The sequence below is a fragment of the Erithacus rubecula genome, assembly GCF_903797595.1.
Source record: "Erithacus rubecula genome assembly, chromosome: 27".
NCBI lineage: Eukaryota > Metazoa > Chordata > Aves > Passeriformes > Muscicapidae > Erithacus > Erithacus rubecula.
This window is the reverse complement of record NC_136679.1, coordinates 2,968,814-2,988,596: the sequence shown is the minus strand read 5'-3', so window position 1 is coordinate 2,988,596 and position 19,783 is coordinate 2,968,814. Positions and strand designations below refer to the sequence as shown.

The following is a 19,783-nucleotide window of genomic DNA, read 5'->3' as shown; positions in this document are numbered from 1 at the left end:
TTTCTTGGGGCCTGAGGTATCCTTGATTCCCAGCCTGGAGAGGATTTGCTGTGTCTGACAGAATGGGAGAGCAGCAGCTCACACTGTGCATGGAGTTTAGAGTTCTACACTAAAGAATTGCAGGATTACAAATCTATGAAAAATATAAAAGCCAAAATCCTAAGGCATCACCAGAGGTTCCTCTGTGGGGGAGAAAGAGAAGTGTGCTCTGACAGAAACACAGAGCTTGAACCTTGCCTGTACCTCCCACCAGTTCCCAAAGCAGCAAAAGCCTCTCAGGACACTGGGGATGGTTCCTCACCCAGCTGGGCTCACAGCCTGCACAAGGAGCTGGTTTTGGGAAGGGTTGTGGTTCAAACACCTTTAGCCAAAAGCCCTGGTGCCTCCTGTGGCAGGACCATGCCAGGGTCTGACCCCACACTGCTGAGAGCAGCAGGACAAAGCCTCCCTGGTGTCCTGCCTTGGTCCTGCACCCAGCACTGCCCTGTCAGTCACAGGGTGACAATCCTGACCCTCCTGACAAGGAACAACTGAAACTTCCCCAGTCTATTGCCCTGATGGTTTTACAGTGCAGATGTTCAGGGATTTGTTCTCATCTCTGCCAGGACACAGCCACCATTGTCATCTCTCCCCAGCTGCAGGAAACCTGTGGCTCCTTCAGAGCTGGATTCCAGGCAGCTCTTGGAGCCTGTATTCCACTCCTGATGAAATCTGCCATGTCATGGGAGACAGCCTGAAGAAGCTGCCTAAATCATGTATGAACTATAAAGCAAGTCACAAGTCATTGCATTTCACAGATTTCCAACCAATTAATCTCATTCCACAAACTTTAAGGGATGTGGAAGAAAACTTTCCATACTCATTTACCTTTACCATCACTTTTAAAAATTAATAACCATCATAAATTTTTTATTCTGCAGTTCAAACTCACTCCCAGATGAAAGGATAGAGTTAAGGATTGTGCTGCCTCTGTTTCCACATCTAAGTCTTTTCTCTTGCAGGTTAAACAGGGACAGGATTTGCCAGGTGGGAGATGAGTTAAATATTTTTACTAAAATGGCTCCTGGCATGTGACCTGCAAAGCACTGAATTTGCAAAGTCTACTTCAAAGACACTTTCAGATATCAGGCCGCCAATCTCCCACCATCACAACGTGCCCCCCCTTTCCTGCATTTTCTTGTTTATTTCGAGATACAAAAACCACAGAACAAAGCAAAGCTAGGAGATAACAGAGCAGGACAGGAGGTGGAAAGGGGCTGGTGGCCCAGGTGGGGCAGGAAGAGGCCACAGCACAAGTTCCATGACGCCACAGTCGAGATCTGGGTCACCACTGATGCTCATCTACCCCCCACCACAAAACCACATCCTCTGGAAAGTGCAGCACCAGGGGGGTGGGGGTGGCACGTGGCAGGGAGGGGGAGAGCTGTGGAAAAGAACAGCAGACGTTAGACCACAAGGCAAAGTGGAATTGAGGTTAAGACATCCTCCCCTCCTCCCCTCACCACAGCCTGCACTTGGGGAGTTGTTTTGGGTGCAGCAGGAAGGATTGAGCTATGTATAGAGTGGGCAGGGAAAGGGGGGGAGGAATGCATTATAAAGCATGTGGCGGGAGAGCTCCTAGAATTGGGTCAGATTTCTGAATTTGCTGATTTGCATCATCATTTTAACAGATTGAAAAATCCTTCCACTTCTCCTGACCTGGATGAGAAGGAAGGATGAAGGGGCAGGCCAGGGTCCTCTCACACTGTCAGGGAAGGAGGTTTTGCATCCTCTCCCCTATGTCACCTCCTGCCCTCCATGGGTAGGAGACGAATTTGTGTGTTTTCTCAGGGTTTTGTTGGAGAAAATGTCCTGATCAACATTTGTCACCTCTCATCAAACACGGCCCTGTGCACAAACCATCCTCTCTTATTTTCCTCCTCCTTGTGTGACCAAGGACCCAAGAGTGGACTTTACAAGGACCAGAGCTTGAAGATGTCAGTGGATTTGTTGAAGCTTATTCCTGCACAGAAGGACTTGGATTCATTGTAGGTTCACAGAACCCCAGAATAGTCTGGTTTGGCAGGGACCTTAAAGATCACCCAGTTCCATCCCCTGGCCATGGCAGGGACACCTTCCACTATCCCAAGTTGTTCCAAGCCCTGTCCAGCCTGACCTTGGGCATTTCCAGGGATCCAGGGGCAGCCACTGCTGCTCTGAGCACCCTGTGCCAGGGCCTCCCCACCCTCACAGGGAAGAATTTCTTGCCAATATCCCATCTAAACCTGCCCTCTGTTAGATTCAAACCATTCCACCCTGCCTGTCTCTACATCCTTTGTACATCCTCTGCAATTTTACTTTCCCTCATGAATTCTACTGCCCAATTAATGGCAGCTGGAGCAATCACAAGCAGGAAAGAGGGGAAAAACTCCACAGCAAAGCCTGGCATCTTCTGTGACTCAGCCCTTTGCAGTTCTGAGCAGTGGCCAGGGGAGGGCTCAGGCTGAGCATCATTAACCCTGCATGTGCTGGTCCTGCTGCCAGGGCAGGGCTCATGGCAAAGCAGAGCTGAGTGCATCACTGCCCATCTGTGTTGGGTCTGACCAAGGTGAAGCTCCCAGCCCTTACAGGGCTGTGCTTTGCACTCTGTTGATAACAGAGCAGTGTTTTGGCTACTGCCCAGCAGTGCTGTGCCTCTGACATTCCTTCCCCCATCAGAGGGATGGGCAGGATCCTGGGAGGGGCCCCAGCTGACCCGAATTAACCTGAGGGATATTCCACACCATGTGAGATTATCTCAGGTGTATGAGCCAAGGGAGAGAGGAGGAAGGGGGGTATTTGTGAGCTCTCCATGTTTGCCTTCCAGAAGAACATCACATAAGCTGCAGCTCTGCTTCCCAGAAGTGTCTGAGTATTGCTGCTCACATGTCAGGAAAATTAATCCACAAACACCAGAATTTTATGTTCAAAAAAGAGACAGAGGAGTCCTTTTTGCTTTATTCGAATAAAGGGAGAGGCCATGGGGAATTCCCCTGGGATGTCTCAGATTTTTGGAGGATGCAGCCTCCTTTTTATTCCAATTTCCTCTCTCTTTCCCCATGGGCGGAGGTACTTGAGAAGCACAGACTTCCCAGAACACCTGATACCTGAGATTCCCCTCTAATGTATAACCTTCCTTTTTAATTTTTAATTCTTATGGAATTAATGGGTTTTCCCCATTGCTTCTTTCATCTTTCAATATCCAATTTCATTTGTCAACAAACCTACAGTTTGTAAAGGCAAATACATTTTTCATTCATCAATCAGTGGAATCCATCCCATTATTTCTTTTCTCTCTCAGTGCTGTTTTATCTACCAGCAGATCCACAGCTTGTTTGTAAAGACAAATCCATCATTCCTCTCACATGGGAAGTAGAAACTGACTTTTTTTTCTCTTTAGCCCATACATGTGCAGATCTCTGCTGATTTCTTTCTTTTACTGTAATAAAACTGTCTCACCCTGCTGGTCATTGCCTATCTTCTCTCCCCTGTCCCAGTGGGAGTGATGGAGTGACACCCAGCCAGAGTCACCCCACTCCACCATCCCTGCACCCCGAGTCCCTGCCTGCCCTCCCAATGCTGCTGCCACTGCAAACAACTCCAGGAGTGCAGTGCCCGAGCTCTTTGCTCCTGACACAGACCCAGACTCCACTGTCTAGGACAGTGAAAACCTCATTGACCCCTCACAGCCCATGTTAGGCAAGAGATTTGGGAGCTCCAGGTTTCAGATTGTTACAGCTTTAATTGTTGCAGCACAGCTGGAAGTGTTTAGAAGGTGGCAAACAGGAGCCAGAATAGAATTCTGAGAGATTCTGAAGCCATCAGAGAACCAAAGCTCCATCTCCTCAGTGCAGCACATCTCCATGCCAAGGAATCTCAAGATTCTTGAGGTTTTGCCTCCCCAGCGTTTCAGCTGCAGAGACAAGCACGAAGCAGGATCAGTGTGAGGACAGAACCTCAAGCACGACGGTTCCAGTGAGACCTGAACAGACTCGAGCAGTGGGCGAAGCACAAGGCCAAGGGCTGGTTCTGCACGGGGGTCGCAGCAGGGAGTGGCTCAGGAGCCGTTCAGCAGAAAGGGGCTGGGCAGGGCTGGCTGCCAACAGAGAAACAATGAGCCAACAGCGTGCCCAAGTGGCCAAAAGCCCGATAGCGACCGGGCTTGCAGCACAAACAGCACAGCCACAAGTGATCATCACCCCCTCCAACCCTGCACTGGTGGCTGATGCATTCAGTTCTGGACCCCTCACATTAAAAAAGACTTTGAGGGGCTGGAGTGTGTCCAGTGAAGAGCAACAAAGCTCACAAAAGCCTAGAAAATATTTTTTTTTTTTCTGAGGAATGGCTGAGGGAGAGGTGGGGGTGTTTAGTGAGGGGGCTCAGAGGGGGTCACATCACACCCCTGAAGGGCTCAGTGAGGTGGGGTCGGTCCCTTGTGCTGTGCCTGCAGTGAGGGGAGCCAGGAATGGCCTTGAGCTGAGACAGGGGAGATTCAGGGTGGTCAGGCCTTGGAGGGGCTGCCCAGGGGGGAGAGGAGCCAACAGCCCTTGGGAATTCAGGAGGAGTCAGGATCTGGTGGAGGGTGGTGAGGTTTAATTACAGTGGCAGTGCTGGGTGGATGGTTGGACTGGATGATCTTGAAGGTCTCATGCAGACATGGCCCAGCTGGCTGTGAGGGATGTGGGAGGGTCTGTGGGATCTGGGTACACCTGGGGATGTGCTGGAGGACACTTCCTTCCCTTTGTGGCCACTAACCACAGCCTCAGCTGAATTTTCCACAGCTTTGAAGCCCAGGGGCACATTGGCAACAGACTCTGGAAGATCAAAAGGCAGGAAAGAAGGAGATGAAAAGGGGGGATGACAACTGAGTTTCCATGATCACTTTTTTCCTGCTTCTCTCCAAAACTGGGACACAGAAGAAAAGCCTGCTGGGTAGAAAGGAAGGGAGGGAGGCAAAACCAGGAGTAATGCCTGAGAGGAAACCTGGAAGGAGGAAAAGTTCTGCATTTGTCACCAACATGGAAAAGGCAGCAGTGTCATAAAGGGTTTTATTGATGGAAAGTTACACAATGAGACTGCAGACCCCTCCACAGGACACTCTGGGAGGGAGAAATCTTGAGTCCTGTGTCTCCTTCCTCCACCAAGGAAAAAGGTGAGAGTGTGCTGGGCACTTCCACGTGCCAGGCTTTGCCATCAGGAGCAGTTCAACACCTGGAAAGAGAGAAGGCAACATCAGCAATGTTACTGCAGAGCACAGAAGACAAAGCTCCCCCAAGCCCCAGTGTGGCCCCTTGCAACAACAGGGCATGTCCCCAGTCCCCAACACCCAACTGTCCCTGTCCCAGCTGCCTCATCTGCAAAGGAGCTCCAGACTTGAACCCCAGCCATACCTCAGCCTCACAGAGCCCAGGACTTGGAGCCTCCAAAGCTTCTTCTGCAAAGAAGAATGGGGAATGTCTCTCATAAGAGAGGAATGTGGGTAGGTTGCTGTAGAGTGCTGTTACACTCTTAATAATAAAAGCCAAAAAAAGATATGCTCAAAACCAGAAAGCCATAAATCCTCAGTGTGTGCCCACACAGAGCACAACAGTTCAGCTGTGCTGGGCCAGGAGGAAGCTGGGAGCTCAGGATTCCCTCTCCTTCTAGCTCTCCCCAAGAGCCCCTTTTGTGACCCCACAGGTCAGTACCTGGCAGCCTCTCCCAGAGCTCAGCCAACGAAATTGATGACGACGAGATGGAGGATGGTGTTGGCAAAGAGGAAATCAGCGAAGGCACGCTCGGGGGAGATGCCCTGGAACTCCCCCTTGTTCTGGGGGTTGATCTGGATCCGGAGGCAAACTGCAGAGCAGAGAAACAATGAGCCACAGGGCAGGGGTGGGAAGCACAGCCCAGCCCAGGAGGGGTCACTGCTCCACCTGGGAGAGGTTACTCCATTACAGAGGAGCAGGACACTGTCAGGGGATTTGGATGGGGCTGTCATGGAGCCAGTGCTCCCACAGCACCACACACAAAAGGGGGTGCCCAGAGTGCTGAGCAGGATGGACTCCCACTGAATGTGGATATTGCTGCATCCTCCATTGGGTGTGTTGGAAACACAGGATGATTTGGGTTGGAAGGCACCTTAGAGATCATCTCATTCCCATCCCAAAATACCTTCCACTATCCCAGATTGCCCCAAGCCTCATCCAGACTGGCCTTGGACACTTCCAGGCACTGGGGCAGCCACAGCTGCTCTGGTAACCTGGGCCAGAGCCTCCCACCCTCACAGGGAGGAATTCCTTCCCAACATCCCATCCAGCCCTGCCTTTTGACATTCCCTGTGTCCTGTCACTCCAGGCCCTTCTCCAGCTCTCCTGGCGTCCCTTTAGACCCTGGAAGAGACTTTCAGGTCTCACTGCAGCCTCCTCCTCCTCTGAACAGCCCCAGCTCTCCCTGTCAGTCAGAGGGCTGCGAGCGGGGGGTTTGGGGGAGCAGCACCGTGCAGGGTGGGGGGACAGTGACCCGCAGCTCCTGCCCCCGGGAGCGGAACGGGCAGCTCGGGAGAGGCCGCGGCTGCTGAGGGGCTCCCCGATCCGCTGATCCCTACGGATCCCGCCCTGCCCGCGGCTCCGGGGGGAGGCGCAGGGTGACCCCGGGGCCGTGAGGGGACGGCGGGGCCGCCACTGACCGCCCAGGATGAAGCTGCCGACGGCGGAGATGAAGCCGCTGAGGAAGGAGTTGAAGGGGAAGGTGCCGACGCCGAGGCAGTAGCCGAACTGCAGCGCGCCGGTGAGCAGCACGTAGAGCAGGAAGGCGTCCAGCGCCTTGAGGCGGCCGGCGGTGCCGCCGCCGTACTCGGACAGGAAGCGCCGCGCCACCGCCCGCACCGAGCCCGCCATGGCCGCGCCCGCACCGCGCGTGCGCCGCGCCGCCCGCCCGCACCGCGCGTGCGCGCAGCGACGTGGCGGTAAGCGATAGGGGAAACCGAGCTGCCAGACTGCGCATGCGCTGAGAGCTCTGCGGAGTCCCCACCTCTGTTTCCATGAGCCAATAAGAACGCAGAGCTGGCTGTTGCTGGGCCGATTAGAGAGGCTTTGCTTCCGAGGGCCAATCAGAGCTCGGCACTGCTGCTGGGGGCGGGGCTGTGGCTGAGGCGGCTGGGCCGGGGGTTGTAGCTGAGGGACTGTCCGAGAATTCTGGCAGGAGGAGTGTCCGGCATCTACCCCAAGGATGGTGGGGGACAGACCTGCCTCGCCCTACTTGGAGCTGGGGAAAGGGAAACTACTGCTTTTTTTTTTTTTTTTTTTTTGCTTTTTTTTTTTTTTTTTTTCTCCATACGTTCATTGTGTTTAAATCATTCCAGCTTTCCTATCTCTCACTGTGGGCAGTGATGCTGCCACACAAGCTCTGCAATGAAGGAAATTTTCCATCCTAAAATCACGGGCTGGTTTGGCTTGGCAGGGATGTTGCCCTCTTGTGGTGCTTTGTAAAAGTTTTGTGGAATTATTTTTACACCTGGGCTGTAACTCAGGTGCCTTTGGGGTGGGTTAGGGTGAGATGACTCTGAGTGATGGGTGTTTGTAAATATACACATGTAAAATTTATTGTAGAGCAGTGTGCTTGCACACAAAAACAAGTATGTGGCCATTTTGGTTTTCATTTATAGTAATGTGACTCTGTGAAACCATAAAGATACCACTTGAGAAAATGTATAAGAAAGGAAAGGGTAAGGGAAGAAAAATCTCAGCAACCTCAATACATGAGGCAAACAATCACAGGCTGTGATCAGATTAGGTTGTAACAACAGGTGGATTATAGCAGGATAAATGTAAATAATCAGTGCAGCAAAAAACTCTCCAGTCCTGCTACTGCTCCATCTTCACATGGCCACATAATATTTTTATAGAACACCTGTAAGAAAACCAGGTCCTACTTGGAGCAGCTTTAAAAAGAAGGAACTGCCCATTTGTCCAAATTGTTTTCTTGTCTGGAATGCTGCCACAAGAGCAGTGATAATGGAGATGTCTGAAATATGTTTTCCCTAAAAAAACAAAGAGCCTAAAGCTTGCTGGAGCTCCTTTATACTCCCCAGTATCTTTACTTGCTCTAGGGTGATTTCAGAGGGAGCACACTGATCCTCCTTTCCACCATCCCCAGGAATTTAATCTTGGAGGAAGGAAGTTGGAAGATGCCTTGAAGTGTCTCCCTAGAACAGAGGCTGGACAAGGTTAAGAGAATAAAAGCAGATATTTATTAAAGGCCTTCAATAGATACACCTTGGGCACTCAGAGCCTCCCAGAGGCTACACCCAGGATGGATGAATTTCATGAGTTTTTCAGACAATTGTAAGTTTGGTCCATTTACATATCAGGGGTTAATCCTCCCATTACAGTTTCAGGTAATGAAGTCATATTCCCCCAGTTTGCTCCCCCCCCAACTCACTTTTGTTTGTACTTTTTAAGGCTGTGTTGTGTCCTTGGATCCCAGGTCAAGAGGGATTGTCTAGTCTGACCAAAATGTGAAGACAGAAACTCACACTCTATATGGAGTTTAGAGTTATACACAAATGCAGTACAAGGTTTGGAAAATATAAAATATAAAATCCTAAGGCAATGCCACTGTAAGGCTAGGAAGCAGCAAAAAATACAGCAACACAGGCTTCATGTAGAAAGCAGAAGAATCAATTTATTGCAGAAGGAGACACATTTTTATAGACTGGTTTAGAGAACCAAGGATATAATTAAATTAATTGGTCCAAGGAAGGCAATACTTCTTGTAAACATGCTTTTACCATAACATCATGTTCTTCACATACTTTTTCTGCCTACAACACCAGGTGCTAGACTTTGTTATTAATTCTTCCCTTTCTGTTTTCCTTTGAGTAGCTTGGGAAAACACAAACTTCTGTTTTCCCTGACTCTCACCAGCATTCACAAGGCATCAGCAGCTTCTCTTTGGGAAATGGAAATCCCAGATTCTCCAAGTGGGTGAGTGGGGAGTGTCACCACCGTGGTGACATCAGAGCTGCCAATCAATGCATGATCAATATGTGGATATTCCTCATTCCCCACTCCAGGGATCTGTGACAGTTCCTGAGCAGTGCATGACACTGAAGGGACACTGATTCCCCTCCTGGGTAAAGCAAAACGCTCCCAGTCTGCCTCCTGCTGTTGGAAAATGATACAAAATTTAAAATTTTTTGTGCCTTCAGCCAGTCTTGTTTGTCTCAGGGAAAAGGAACTGAAGTTTCTTTTCACAGATCTGTTGCATTCTTCAAGGCATGATGAATTCAACATCTCAGCAGGCTGGGAGAAGATACACAAAAGATAACAACCATTAATGAACATCAACTCCAAACATCAGCCCTGGCATGGTAAGAGACAACAGGTCTGGGAAAAGATGAGAGAACCAAAGAATGAGAACTGAATTAATATCAGAGGCCAAAAGATCTGTAACTAATTGGAAACCAAATGCAATGAACACTGAACCAAGGAATTTCCATGGGTTTTGAGAGTGTAAGTATCTGAAAAATCTAGTAAAAAGTGATGTGTGATGGAAGGGTTTTCTCTGCACACCTGGGCAATGTGTGGATGAAATTATTTCTGTTCCACATCCTGGCCAGAACAAAGTAATGCCTTCATTCCCTAACACTAAATGCATTGTTGGAGGGTTTTTGCTTTTCCCACAGTTTCAGTGACACTGCAAGGGAGCCATAAAAACCATGTCTGTGATACCAGCACCACACAGATGTGATGTGTGGGAATCAGTTTGGCTGTGTGAGGTACAGCAGCTGTTCAGGGTAGTGTCAGCTCTGGGGCTGGCTGCTCCCTGGTGGGTTTACAGGAGAGAATTGTACACCTGCTCCTTTTCCTGCAGTCCCTGCAGCAATTCCTTCACACATTCCCAAGGGCTGTGGGTTGGGTTTCACATTTGTTATTTTGAAAGGAGGCAGACTTGGAGCAGAGAGAGGGAGAAGAGAGACCAAACACCATCCCCTGCCTCTGGCATCTGTGCAGACATCACTTGGACAGATCCAGCCCCAGGATTTGCTGGTAGTGGCCTCACAATCATGACAATTTCTGTGGCAGTCTCATTCCCCAGTAACCAGGATTTTACCCAGGTTGAGCACGGGGGTTGAGATTTACCAAAAACATATTACCTGTATCTTTTCCTTGTCTGACTTAATGCTACAATGAGTGGCAACTTCAGTTTGAAGTGCTGACATTTGTGCTCTAGTTCCTACACAAAAGTAGCCAAGGATTGAAAGGGGAAATGAGTGGGATTATCACATCTCTGGCTCTTTTCTGTGAGCCTTCACACCTGCCACTCCTCAGTTCACTTGCTGAGAGCAGTAGAGTCCAATTTCCCAACTCAGAACAGGTTAAACTGGTTAGTTCAATTTCTACAGGGTTTGGAGAGATGTCAGTGACTCCTGAGGTCCTTTGATTTTATCCCAGTTCCTTATGGAGCCTTCCAGATTAGGGGTGGGTAATTTGTCCATTATTTCTCAAGGACTTCCTTTTGCAACACCCTCCACTCACAAACTACACCTCATTCTCCCACAAGGTGACACATTTTGTTAGCAATTACTTGGTGAGAGAGGTTTTAGGACCTGTCCTACCCTTCTAATGTCTGGTTTTGGTTTAGGACACCTGTACCAGAGATCCCCAATTGCTGACCAGTAGTTACTAATTCTTGAGGTTATTCCTGGAGGTGCACCCCTTGTCCAGGCCTAGGGATTGCCATAATGTGCTTTTTTAATTGTTTAACATGGATTTGTGGTGTATCAGGCAGACCTTGGGACAGAGAGAGGAATTCTCAGTGGATTCACCTCAATTTCCATATGGGAATGTCATTTTGGGTCTGTTATAAGTACATATGATATTATTGGCTTTTCACAAATATTAAAATAAATGCTGTATGTATAATGTTGGAAAACTTTGCTGAATGAATAGAGTTTCTTTTAGTTCTGCTATTAACAAAACTTAGAAATAGTAGTGTGATAAATATATTTTTCATGGACTATAACTTGTTGATGTGAAAAGCTTTTGTTCATGTAACTAACTCAGAGAATGGTAAAAAGATAATCAGGAAATCTTCATATTCTTGGATTATCACACACCTGAACCCCAGGGAAGGAAATTGTAAATCTCCATTATCAGGGGGTGTGTGACAAAATGGAGCCACAAGGAGAAATTTTAAAAAGTTGATTTACAAGTTGAGGAGGATGATTTTGAATAATGCATGAAGGTCTATGAATATGCAACATGTTGATGCATTTAAAGAAGTGTTTTCTGAGCTAGGGTGTGCTCTTGGCTGAATGCAAAGCATCCAGGCCATTATAACCTTTTGCTTTGTTGTTTGTCTCTTATTGTCTTTTATTAAACCTCGTAAAATTTACCAGGAAAGTGAACCTCATTTTTCACACTAGTAGGAGATAAGGGGGGAACACTGGACCCTGTGGGCAGAAAGGATGTGAGCTGGGAAGGTCTGTATTGGTGCCAGCCCCTTCAAAGCCTGAGGTAAGAGCAGCTCATGACAGCACAGCCCTTCCAGAACTCCTAGTGCCAAAATTCCTTACACTGGTGGCTGCTGGAGATCTGGGATGTGACATCTCACTCTCAGGGAGTCACAGCAGCAGCAGATATACCTGTGAGAAGTCAAAATTTCCTAGAAAGTGTGAGTTATGTATTGAAGCTCCTCACCTCTTATCTCTTATCTCTTTTACAGTGTATGAATAAAGAGTTAAGATTTCTAGGATCTGACCACACCTGATTAGCTTGCACCATACTGGTTTTTTTCACACTTTTTGTGTGCTGAGCATTGTTGTGGTTTAACACTGGCTAAACGCCAGGCACTTACAAAAAAAAACTCTTCACTCATTTTCTTTTGTTATAGTTGGGCAGAGGAGGGGGAAAGAACAACTAAAAGAGCTCATGAGTTGAGGTAAGAATTGGGAAAAAAACACTTTAAGGGCAAAACAGGCTCAAAATTTCAAAAGTATAAAGAAAAAATTATTAGCATAATTAAAGAGGATAATGAGCACTAAAATAAACCTTTAGAAAATCTTCCCTCCCCTGCCCCAGCCCTTCCCACCAACAGTGCAGGGAGACAAAACATGGGGGGTTTGTCATTTTGTCACTTCTAAGAATCTTTTTTCAGTTCACTCAGGCAGAGGAGTCTCTTTGGTTATGTCATGGGCTTGTTCCCATGGGAGACACTTCTCTGTGAGCTCCTCCTCTGTGGCTCTGCCTTTCACAAGAGCAGTCCTGCTGTAACCTGAGTGCATGCACCTGAGAAAGATTAAGCCCACTATAATGCAATTAAACACAATTGCATCTATATATTGCATGCATTTGCTGGATGATAATAAGGCAAAGGGGTAGAAGAGAGTGAGAGCAGCACAGCCTGAGCTCAAATGAACCAGGATGGTAAATGAGATGAGTGAGATGAGCCCTGGACTAACAACTGGCAGAATGAACCTGCTGGAAATACATATCACATATCATCATGGACCTCCCACCCCTTTATTACCAAACATCATATGCTATTGGTTTATTAATAGCTCTGGAAACATCAGCAAACTAGAGAAAAACATGTTATAAAGAGATGGGCTTGGAGTCAGTCCATGTTTTTCCTCCTATTCTAAATGGTTACTGGTAATTTTGTTTATTTGTTCTTGTTGAGCAGTGAAGGAATCAAACCCTCTGAATTGCTTCTCTCAGGAAGAGGGAAAATATTAAGTGTCAAATGTGGAATTTTGATTCTGTAGAACTGAGCTTTTCAATAATGACTGTCCGTTCCTCCTCCAGCTACAAATTAACTGATTGAGTGAGTCCCAATTTAAGTAAGGATCTGGGTTAATCCTTCTCACTGACTTAGAAATTAATTTGGTTTACAATTCTTACAAAGATGTGCTTCCTCCTCACTTTAGGTCTCTGCTTTAGGAATCCACTCTGGTCATTTCACTTCTAATAGTGAAGAGAGAACAACAATAATACCAAAGGGTGGTTTAATACTCTAGTCACCATCCCTGGAATGTTCAAAAGTGAGGGATGGGGCACTTTGTAATGTGCTTTAGAGGGCATGGTGGTGTTTGGTTGAAGGTTGGACTTGATGTTGGGGGTGTTTTTCAGCCTTACTGATGGTGTGATTCCTGTCTGACATTGGTGCTTTGAGCTCAGCCTCTGGCAGTGCCCTCAGCAGCTGGGGACCAGAGACAAGTTAGAGCTCTCAGAACAAGAGGTGTAGGTGATGGCTTAAAGTAAATCCTTTCTGCACAAAAGGAAATAAATATTCACAATGAGAACACGAGGGAAGTTGTGGCACTGCAGGGAAGTTGATACATCCCTGTGTTTGGAGATGTCCACACTTACTGAGAGAAGGTCAGGAGCAGCCTTGCCCAGCTTTGCTTTTAGAAAGGATTTGACCTCCAGAGGTCCTTCCCAATTTCATTTTCTCCGTGGTTTGATTACACTCCTGTTGTTCTTTCACAAGTGTTATCCCACAAGGTACTTTTTCAGATTTTGATGCCTAATTGGTCCCTGAGGTTTGGCACAGTAAGGGAACACAAGGCTGTAATACACTGCCACTATTATATAAAGGAGCTGAAGAGAGAGGAAATTTTATTGCCAAAAATCAATTGTCAAACTGAGCTAAGGAGAAACAGAATCCAACTCAGAATACTTTTTGTAGCATCCTGGATTGTTGTGGATATCCTGGTAACTACTTGGAGCATTTCTTAGAGTTTGGGTGTAGTTTTCTGAAGAGTAGGGAAAGTTTAAAGGGGCATTGACTTGGAAAACTGAACTTTTAGTCTTCAAACTAAAGTAAAAAACCTTTAGCTTTTACCAAGGGGGTTTTTTGGTTTAGGGAACTCTCAACTTCCAGATAATATATGTCTATCTGTGCTATTGAAAATATGTCCTGTGTTTCACATGGTTTGTGAGAGGGAAGTTGTTTTGTATTGGTGTTTTTTGAGAAACAACCATAAGATAATGGTAATAAACTCCTGTGTTTTGCTGTGAAAAGGGCACTAAGGGGAAAGATTTGATGGGGATAGTGCATTAAGAAGGGTTCTAGCACCCCAACTTATAGTTATCTTTTTGTTGAGAATTTTAAGAGGGAGATTTGAGTGTCTGGCTTGATACATATGGTTATCATCTAAATAAGATAGGTTTGCTTTTTTTGGAAATTCACTGTGTTGGTGTTTACTTCAGTCATTCAGAAATAACTGAAATGAGTCTGAAATGAATCTAAAACCAGATTAAAATATCCAGATAACATAGCCAAAACCTGGTAAACATGATTGCAAAGCAAGATAGGTTTCTTTTTAGGGCTGGTGTGTGGGAGAAGAGGAGGGAGGATGCAGTTGAAAAACCACAGATAAGACCTGCCAAGAAAAAACTGAAGGGCATCTGAAGGGCAGAGTTTTCATGTTTCAATTCACAAGATCATGGCAGGGTGGTGAGTACAGCAGTGCCACAGACAGGACAGAGCAGAGTCTGAGCTTGGGGTGGGGGTTGTAAGAGGGAGGGGTGCTTGGACATGGGGGCTCTGAAGAGCAAAAAACGTCCATCAGCAGCAGAGTTCAGCTGTAGAGCTGAGGATAAAGAAACTGAGAGTTTGCCCACAGTTTTTCCCATTCCTTCTCTCACTCTGGTGCTTGCTGTAGCATCCAGCCACTGCTTTGTGCATTTTTCCTTCTCTCAGTGTCTGAGTGTCCCTCAGACAGCCTTAACTTTTCAGCATTGCTGTCTTCTCTGAAGAGTGTCTCCCTCTCTCTCTTTCCCTGTCTCCTTTTAACTGCAGTAACTTTCTCTTTTGCAGTATTAATGTGTCCTTGAACCAGTCTAACCTGCTTCAGGATCACTCTGTAGTGTGATTGCATTCCTCTGTGATAATGTCTGGACACAGGTGAAGTTCTCACTCCGGGCATTTTGGGTTTTTTTTTGTTTGTTGGAGGATGGATGTTGTCAGATCATTGAGAGAGACCCAGGATCTATAACAGCTCCTGCACCTCTCTCAAGTGTGTTGTGAGGGAACTGTAGGAATTGTTTAGATTAGAGTGAGGACTCAGTCTTACAAATGGAGCTTGGGTTTCTTTTACATGACCAGGATTTTTAATATGTGGTTACTGTGGCTGCTCCAGTCTTTTATCAGAGGTTTGTTGCTAGTATTGCCCAGTAATGTTAGTAGAGCTAAACTGACACATGTTCAGTTGTTTTCCAACTGTTCCCAAAACTGTTTTTTTCTTTTCCTGCCAGCAATGATGTCTCAATGAACCACACAACTGTAGTGGAATTTGTCCTCTTGGGACTGGCTAACAGCCACCACCTGGAGATCGCCTTCTTTCTGTTTCTTGGCATTGCCTATGTCTTGATCCTGCTTGGAAACATTTCTGTCATCAGCATCACGCTTATGAATAACTTCCTTCAGACCCCCATGTACTACTTCCTCAGGAATTTTGCCTTTTTGGAAATCACCTTCACCTCCACATTCCTCCCCAGCACCTTGTACAGCCTGCTGACAGAGAGGAAGACGATTTCCCTGCCTGGTTGTTTCCTTCAGATGCTGTTTTTCTACTGCCTGGGGACCTGCACCCTTTTCCACATGGCAGTGATGTCCCTGGACCGTTATGTTGCCATCTGCCACCCTTTGCATTACACAGCTATCATGAGCAGCAGATTCTGCCTGCAGCTCATCCTCAGCTGCTGGGCACTGAGTATTTTCTTGATGTTTCCTCCCACCATTATGACCGTGCAGTTGCCATTCTGTGGTCCCAATGTCATGAATCACTTTTACTGTGATGCTTCCCTGTTGTTGCAGCTGTCCTGCACAGACACAGGCTTCATCGAAGAGCTGATGTTCATCATCCTCATCATCATCCTCCCCGGCACCCTGACAGTAACTGCTGTTTCTTATGGCTGCATTATTGTCACTGTCTTGCATATACCATCATCTGCAGGTAGGAGGAAGGCATTTTCCACCTGCTCAGCTCACCTGATAGTGGTGACAGTGTTTTACAGCACCTGCATTTACAGGTACATCCGCCCAGCACAGCGAGGTGGGCAGGACTCTGACAAAATTCTTTCTTTATTCTTCTCTGTGCTGACTCAGACACTTAACCCATACATCTACTCTCTCAGGAACAGGCAAGTCAAGCAAGCTTTAAAGGAGAGAATTCTGAAATGTTCTGGCTCCCTGAGGCAGATGTGAATGGTGGAGTAGCTCATCCAAGTGTCTGAATTGTTTCCCAAATGCAACAATTGTGAAATAAAGATTTCAAATGGTTTATGCTTTCTAGATGTTATGTAGCTCCTGTTTGCAACAAAAATATGCCAGCACTGAAAGGATTTTCTAGTCTTCTGTTAATAGCATTTCCCCCCTTCACTGGAATGGGTTAGCCTTAGTGAATAACCAAATTCCCATTCACACCTTCCACCCCACAGTGGGGCAGAGCAGAGGCAGAAAAGAGGAAAAAGAGGAATAAAAACTCTTGTAGACTAAGATAAAGACAGAGAGATGATTTGCCAATTTCTACCAGGAGTGAAACATACTGAATTTGGGGAAAACCAATGTAAATTATCACCAACTAAAACAGTTTGTAAGACTAGATTGTGAGAAACAAAATCAAATATTAAACACCTGTACTTTCCCCTTCTCTGGGCTCAAGTTTATTTATTCATTCCAAACAACTGCAGCACTGTCCCCAGCTCACAGGGTGGGTGGGAGGGTTGTGGTCAGTGCATGGGGGTTCCCCTCTGCTGCTTCTTTCCTCTCACACTTTTCCTCTGCTCTAGTGTGGGCTCAAGAGAACACATTGAGCTACCGTGCTACAAAGCAAGTACAGAAGCACCATTCTTATTAATATTCTCATTTTTAGAATTTCAGCTTCCACAAAGCTGTGTTTACAATCATTACTGATGCCTGAGAGAAGCTACCTGGAACAGAGGCTGGACAGAGTTAAAGGAATAAAGCAGGGATTTATTAAAAGGCTTTCAAAGGATTCACCTTGGGCAGTGCAAGAGCCTGGCCAGGGCTACACCCAAGATGGACCCAGGTCAGGAGTTTTCACCCTTTTACAAGTTTTGGTCCATTCATATATTGGGGTTAATTCTCCAATTCCAGCTCCAGGTTCTGCAGTTTCATCTTCCCCAGTTGCTCTCCTCAATTTGCTGCTGTTTGTACATTTTGGGCCTGAAGCTGCAGCAGTGTCCTTGGTTCTGGGGCTGGAAAGGGATTGTTTTGTGTAACTGAACTGTGAGGAGAACTTGCTGACACTATATGAAGTTCAGAGTCACACACTTTTTCCAAGGCTTTAGGTCAAATCTTGTATCCATCTCTATGTCTGAGCCTGTATGCACAAGGTCCTGAGAGCTCTCTGTACTTGCAGTTCCCACAACACATGAAGGCAGTGCAGAATCTAAAAAATATGAAAGCTAAAACTGAAGGCATCACACCACACACACTAAACCCATCAACAAAATTCCTTGTCTTCCCTCTAATTCTAAAGGACAATCCTGGATCCCAAGTACAATTCATGGAACGTTTAGTTTCAGTCTTATCTGTAAAGGCATTTCCAGGTTTGGGGCTGGCTTTAGCTGTGTATAGTGAATCCAGGAATCTCCACCAGTAATTTTTACAGCTATGTTGATAGTCAGGAGAACTTAAAATGGTCCTTTCCACTTTTGCTTGAGTGGTTTTTGCTTTAGTTCTGAACATATCCTCAGTGTCCTGGACAGTGAGAGTGTGATTGAACATCCAAGGTCACTGATGATGCTAAAACAATAAATCTATGCAAGGATGAGGTTGGTTTTTCCCAAAGTTTCCCATAATTCCTCAAATTGTGATTCCTTAGTGTGTGTTTTTCCCCTGGGTATAATTACAGCCTAACCTTGTAATCCTAAATGGAGGATTTCACATGGAATTACCTTTTCCTTGGAGCTTGGCTGAATTCTAATTCTCAGCAATGCCAGGGGAAGAGCCTGTGACCCCTTAAGTGATGCTCCTGTCCAGTTTGGCCAGTGGTCCTGTTGACCTTCCTGGCTTTGGCCACTGATTGTTCCCACTGACTGTGGTTTGGTGTGTCCTGCTGTGAGTGTCTGCACAGAAGCTGCCTGTTTGTGCAAAAATATTTAATGTAACAAGTGACACCAGGTACCTGCAAGATCACTTCTTCTTAAACAAATAATAGACAAAAGACTGCCAATCCCTAAAAAAAACCCCAAAACACCAAAACCTACAAAAATAATAATGAGAGACAGGAGAGAAGAGGGAAAGGGAAAGAAGAATAATGTATAATTATAATAACTAACATTGCATTGAATTAAAAAAAGAAATCAAACATCTATTCTCATTATTTCCTTCAGTATCTGTTGTATTTTCTAGTTTGTTCTAGCTTTAATCCCAGCTGGCAACTAAGCACCACACAGGCACTCACTCCCTCCCCCAGGGTGGGGTGGGAGCAGAATTGGAAAAAGGTGAAACAGAGCTTGAGATAAGAACAGTTTAATAATTGAAATAAATTGAAATATAATACTAATAATAACAGTGATAATAATGCAACAGAGAGGGAGGCATAAAAGCCAAAGGAATCGAGGGATGCACAGCACAATTGCTGTCCTGACCAATGCCCAGCCCACCCCTGAGCAGTGACCAGTGCCTCCCAGTTTATGTACTGGGAATGCTGTTCTGTGCTGGGGAGGATCCCTTTGGCCAGTTCAGGTCAGCTGTCCTGGCCCTGCTCCCTCCCAGCTTCTTGTTCCCCTGCTCCCTGGCAGAGCCTGGCAAACTGAAAATTGATTTACAGTGAACACTAAACTGTCCATGTGCTATCAATATTATTCTTTTACTCCAAAACATGTTCCAGCAACTAGGAAGAAAATTATCTCTGTGCCAGCTGAAACCAGGCAGTACAGCATTTGGTGATGAAATGATCACTCACTCAAGAATTCCTCTCTTTTCTTTCTTCCTTAGATTGAAGATTTCTAAATCATAGCTTGTGTCTGTTGGCCAGAATATCAAAACTCTCTGACCCTGCAGATTTCAAAAAATATGGCCAAGGCAGGTAAGTCATACCATTCCTTATTTTCCTCAATGTCTTTCTGGATATTTCAGATTTTTAATAAAGTTTGGTACCCAAAAACATTCATCAATCTTAACAATTCTTAGAAAATGTGTATTACAGTTTTCCACTGGTTGTATTGGTCTGGTGTGGTTGCAATACATCATTGTCAAAACATCCTGCTGCAATTCTGTGTGATGCTTTCCATACCCAAGGGAATTATTTTGTTACAAAATTTGGATAAGGCAAAATGAAAAATACTCAATGATCTCTCTCACAAATTATTGTCTGAAGAATGTTCAAGAACTGCTTAAAAAGAAAATAAACAGTAAAACCAGGCAGTGGTAAAGTGTCTTCTTTTTTCTGTAATCTCTCAGTGATGATGGATCAATGATTAAATATAGTTCTTGATGCTCTACAAGCTGTGATGCATTTCATCTTGACTTGATATATGCAAATGGGGAATGTAGAAATAAAACAGTCATTGCAACATTTCTGATCCTGGAATTAGGGAATATCCCAGAAATGCAATCTTTTCTCTTCGTCCTTTCCTTGTTTTTCCACCTGCTTTTCCCATCTCACTGTTACTACCCTTTTTTATGGAAGCTTAATAGGTGTCCTACCAAAATAGGTGTCCTACCAAAACTCAGGACTCTCAAAGCACTGGATAAAGTCTTCTCAATTTTTTACACTGTTGTGTTTCTCCACTGCTCATCTACA

General features: G+C 45.9%; 2 protein-coding genes across 4 annotated transcripts; one reads left to right on the top strand and one right to left on the bottom strand.

Moving 5' to 3' along the window:
- Nucleotides 1–5,048: 5,048 nt before the first annotated feature.
- On the bottom strand, nt 5,049–6,942 carry DAD1 (defender against cell death 1). Of its 2 annotated transcripts, XR_013776912.1 has the most exons (4): nt 6,686–6,942; nt 5,706–5,856; nt 5,409–5,452; nt 5,049–5,229 (listed from the first exon to the last, which is right to left on the bottom strand). XR_013776912.1 is itself a non-coding variant. In XM_079327715.1 (3 exons), exons 1-2 carry the CDS (start codon nt 6,894–6,896, stop codon nt 5,726–5,728), a joined length of 342 nt encoding a protein of 113 aa, XP_079183841.1. In that variant the 5' UTR covers nt 6,897–6,941; the 3' UTR covers nt 5,049–5,229; nt 5,706–5,725. The 2 variants fall into 2 exon arrangements, 1 of the variants encoding a protein (XP_079183841.1); XM_079327715.1 differs by lacking the exon at nt 5,409–5,452 and having other exon boundaries at nt 6,686–6,941.
- An 8,334-nt stretch (nt 6,943–15,276) lies between these two features.
- Nucleotides 15,277–16,255, top strand: LOC306812831 (olfactory receptor 6E1-like; the record flags this gene model as incomplete). 2 transcript variants are annotated; one of them, XM_079327710.1, is made up of 2 exons in its annotated part: nt 15,277–16,040; nt 16,146–16,255. In XM_079327710.1, 2 exons carry the CDS (start codon nt 15,277–15,279, stop codon nt 16,213–16,215), a joined length of 834 nt encoding a protein of 277 aa, XP_079183836.1. In that variant the 3' UTR covers nt 16,216–16,255. The 2 variants fall into 2 exon arrangements, with proteins under 2 accessions (XP_079183836.1, XP_079183837.1); XM_079327711.1 differs by having other exon boundaries at nt 15,277–16,063; nt 16,146–16,252.
- Between the last annotated feature and the right edge of the window lie 3,528 nt (nt 16,256–19,783).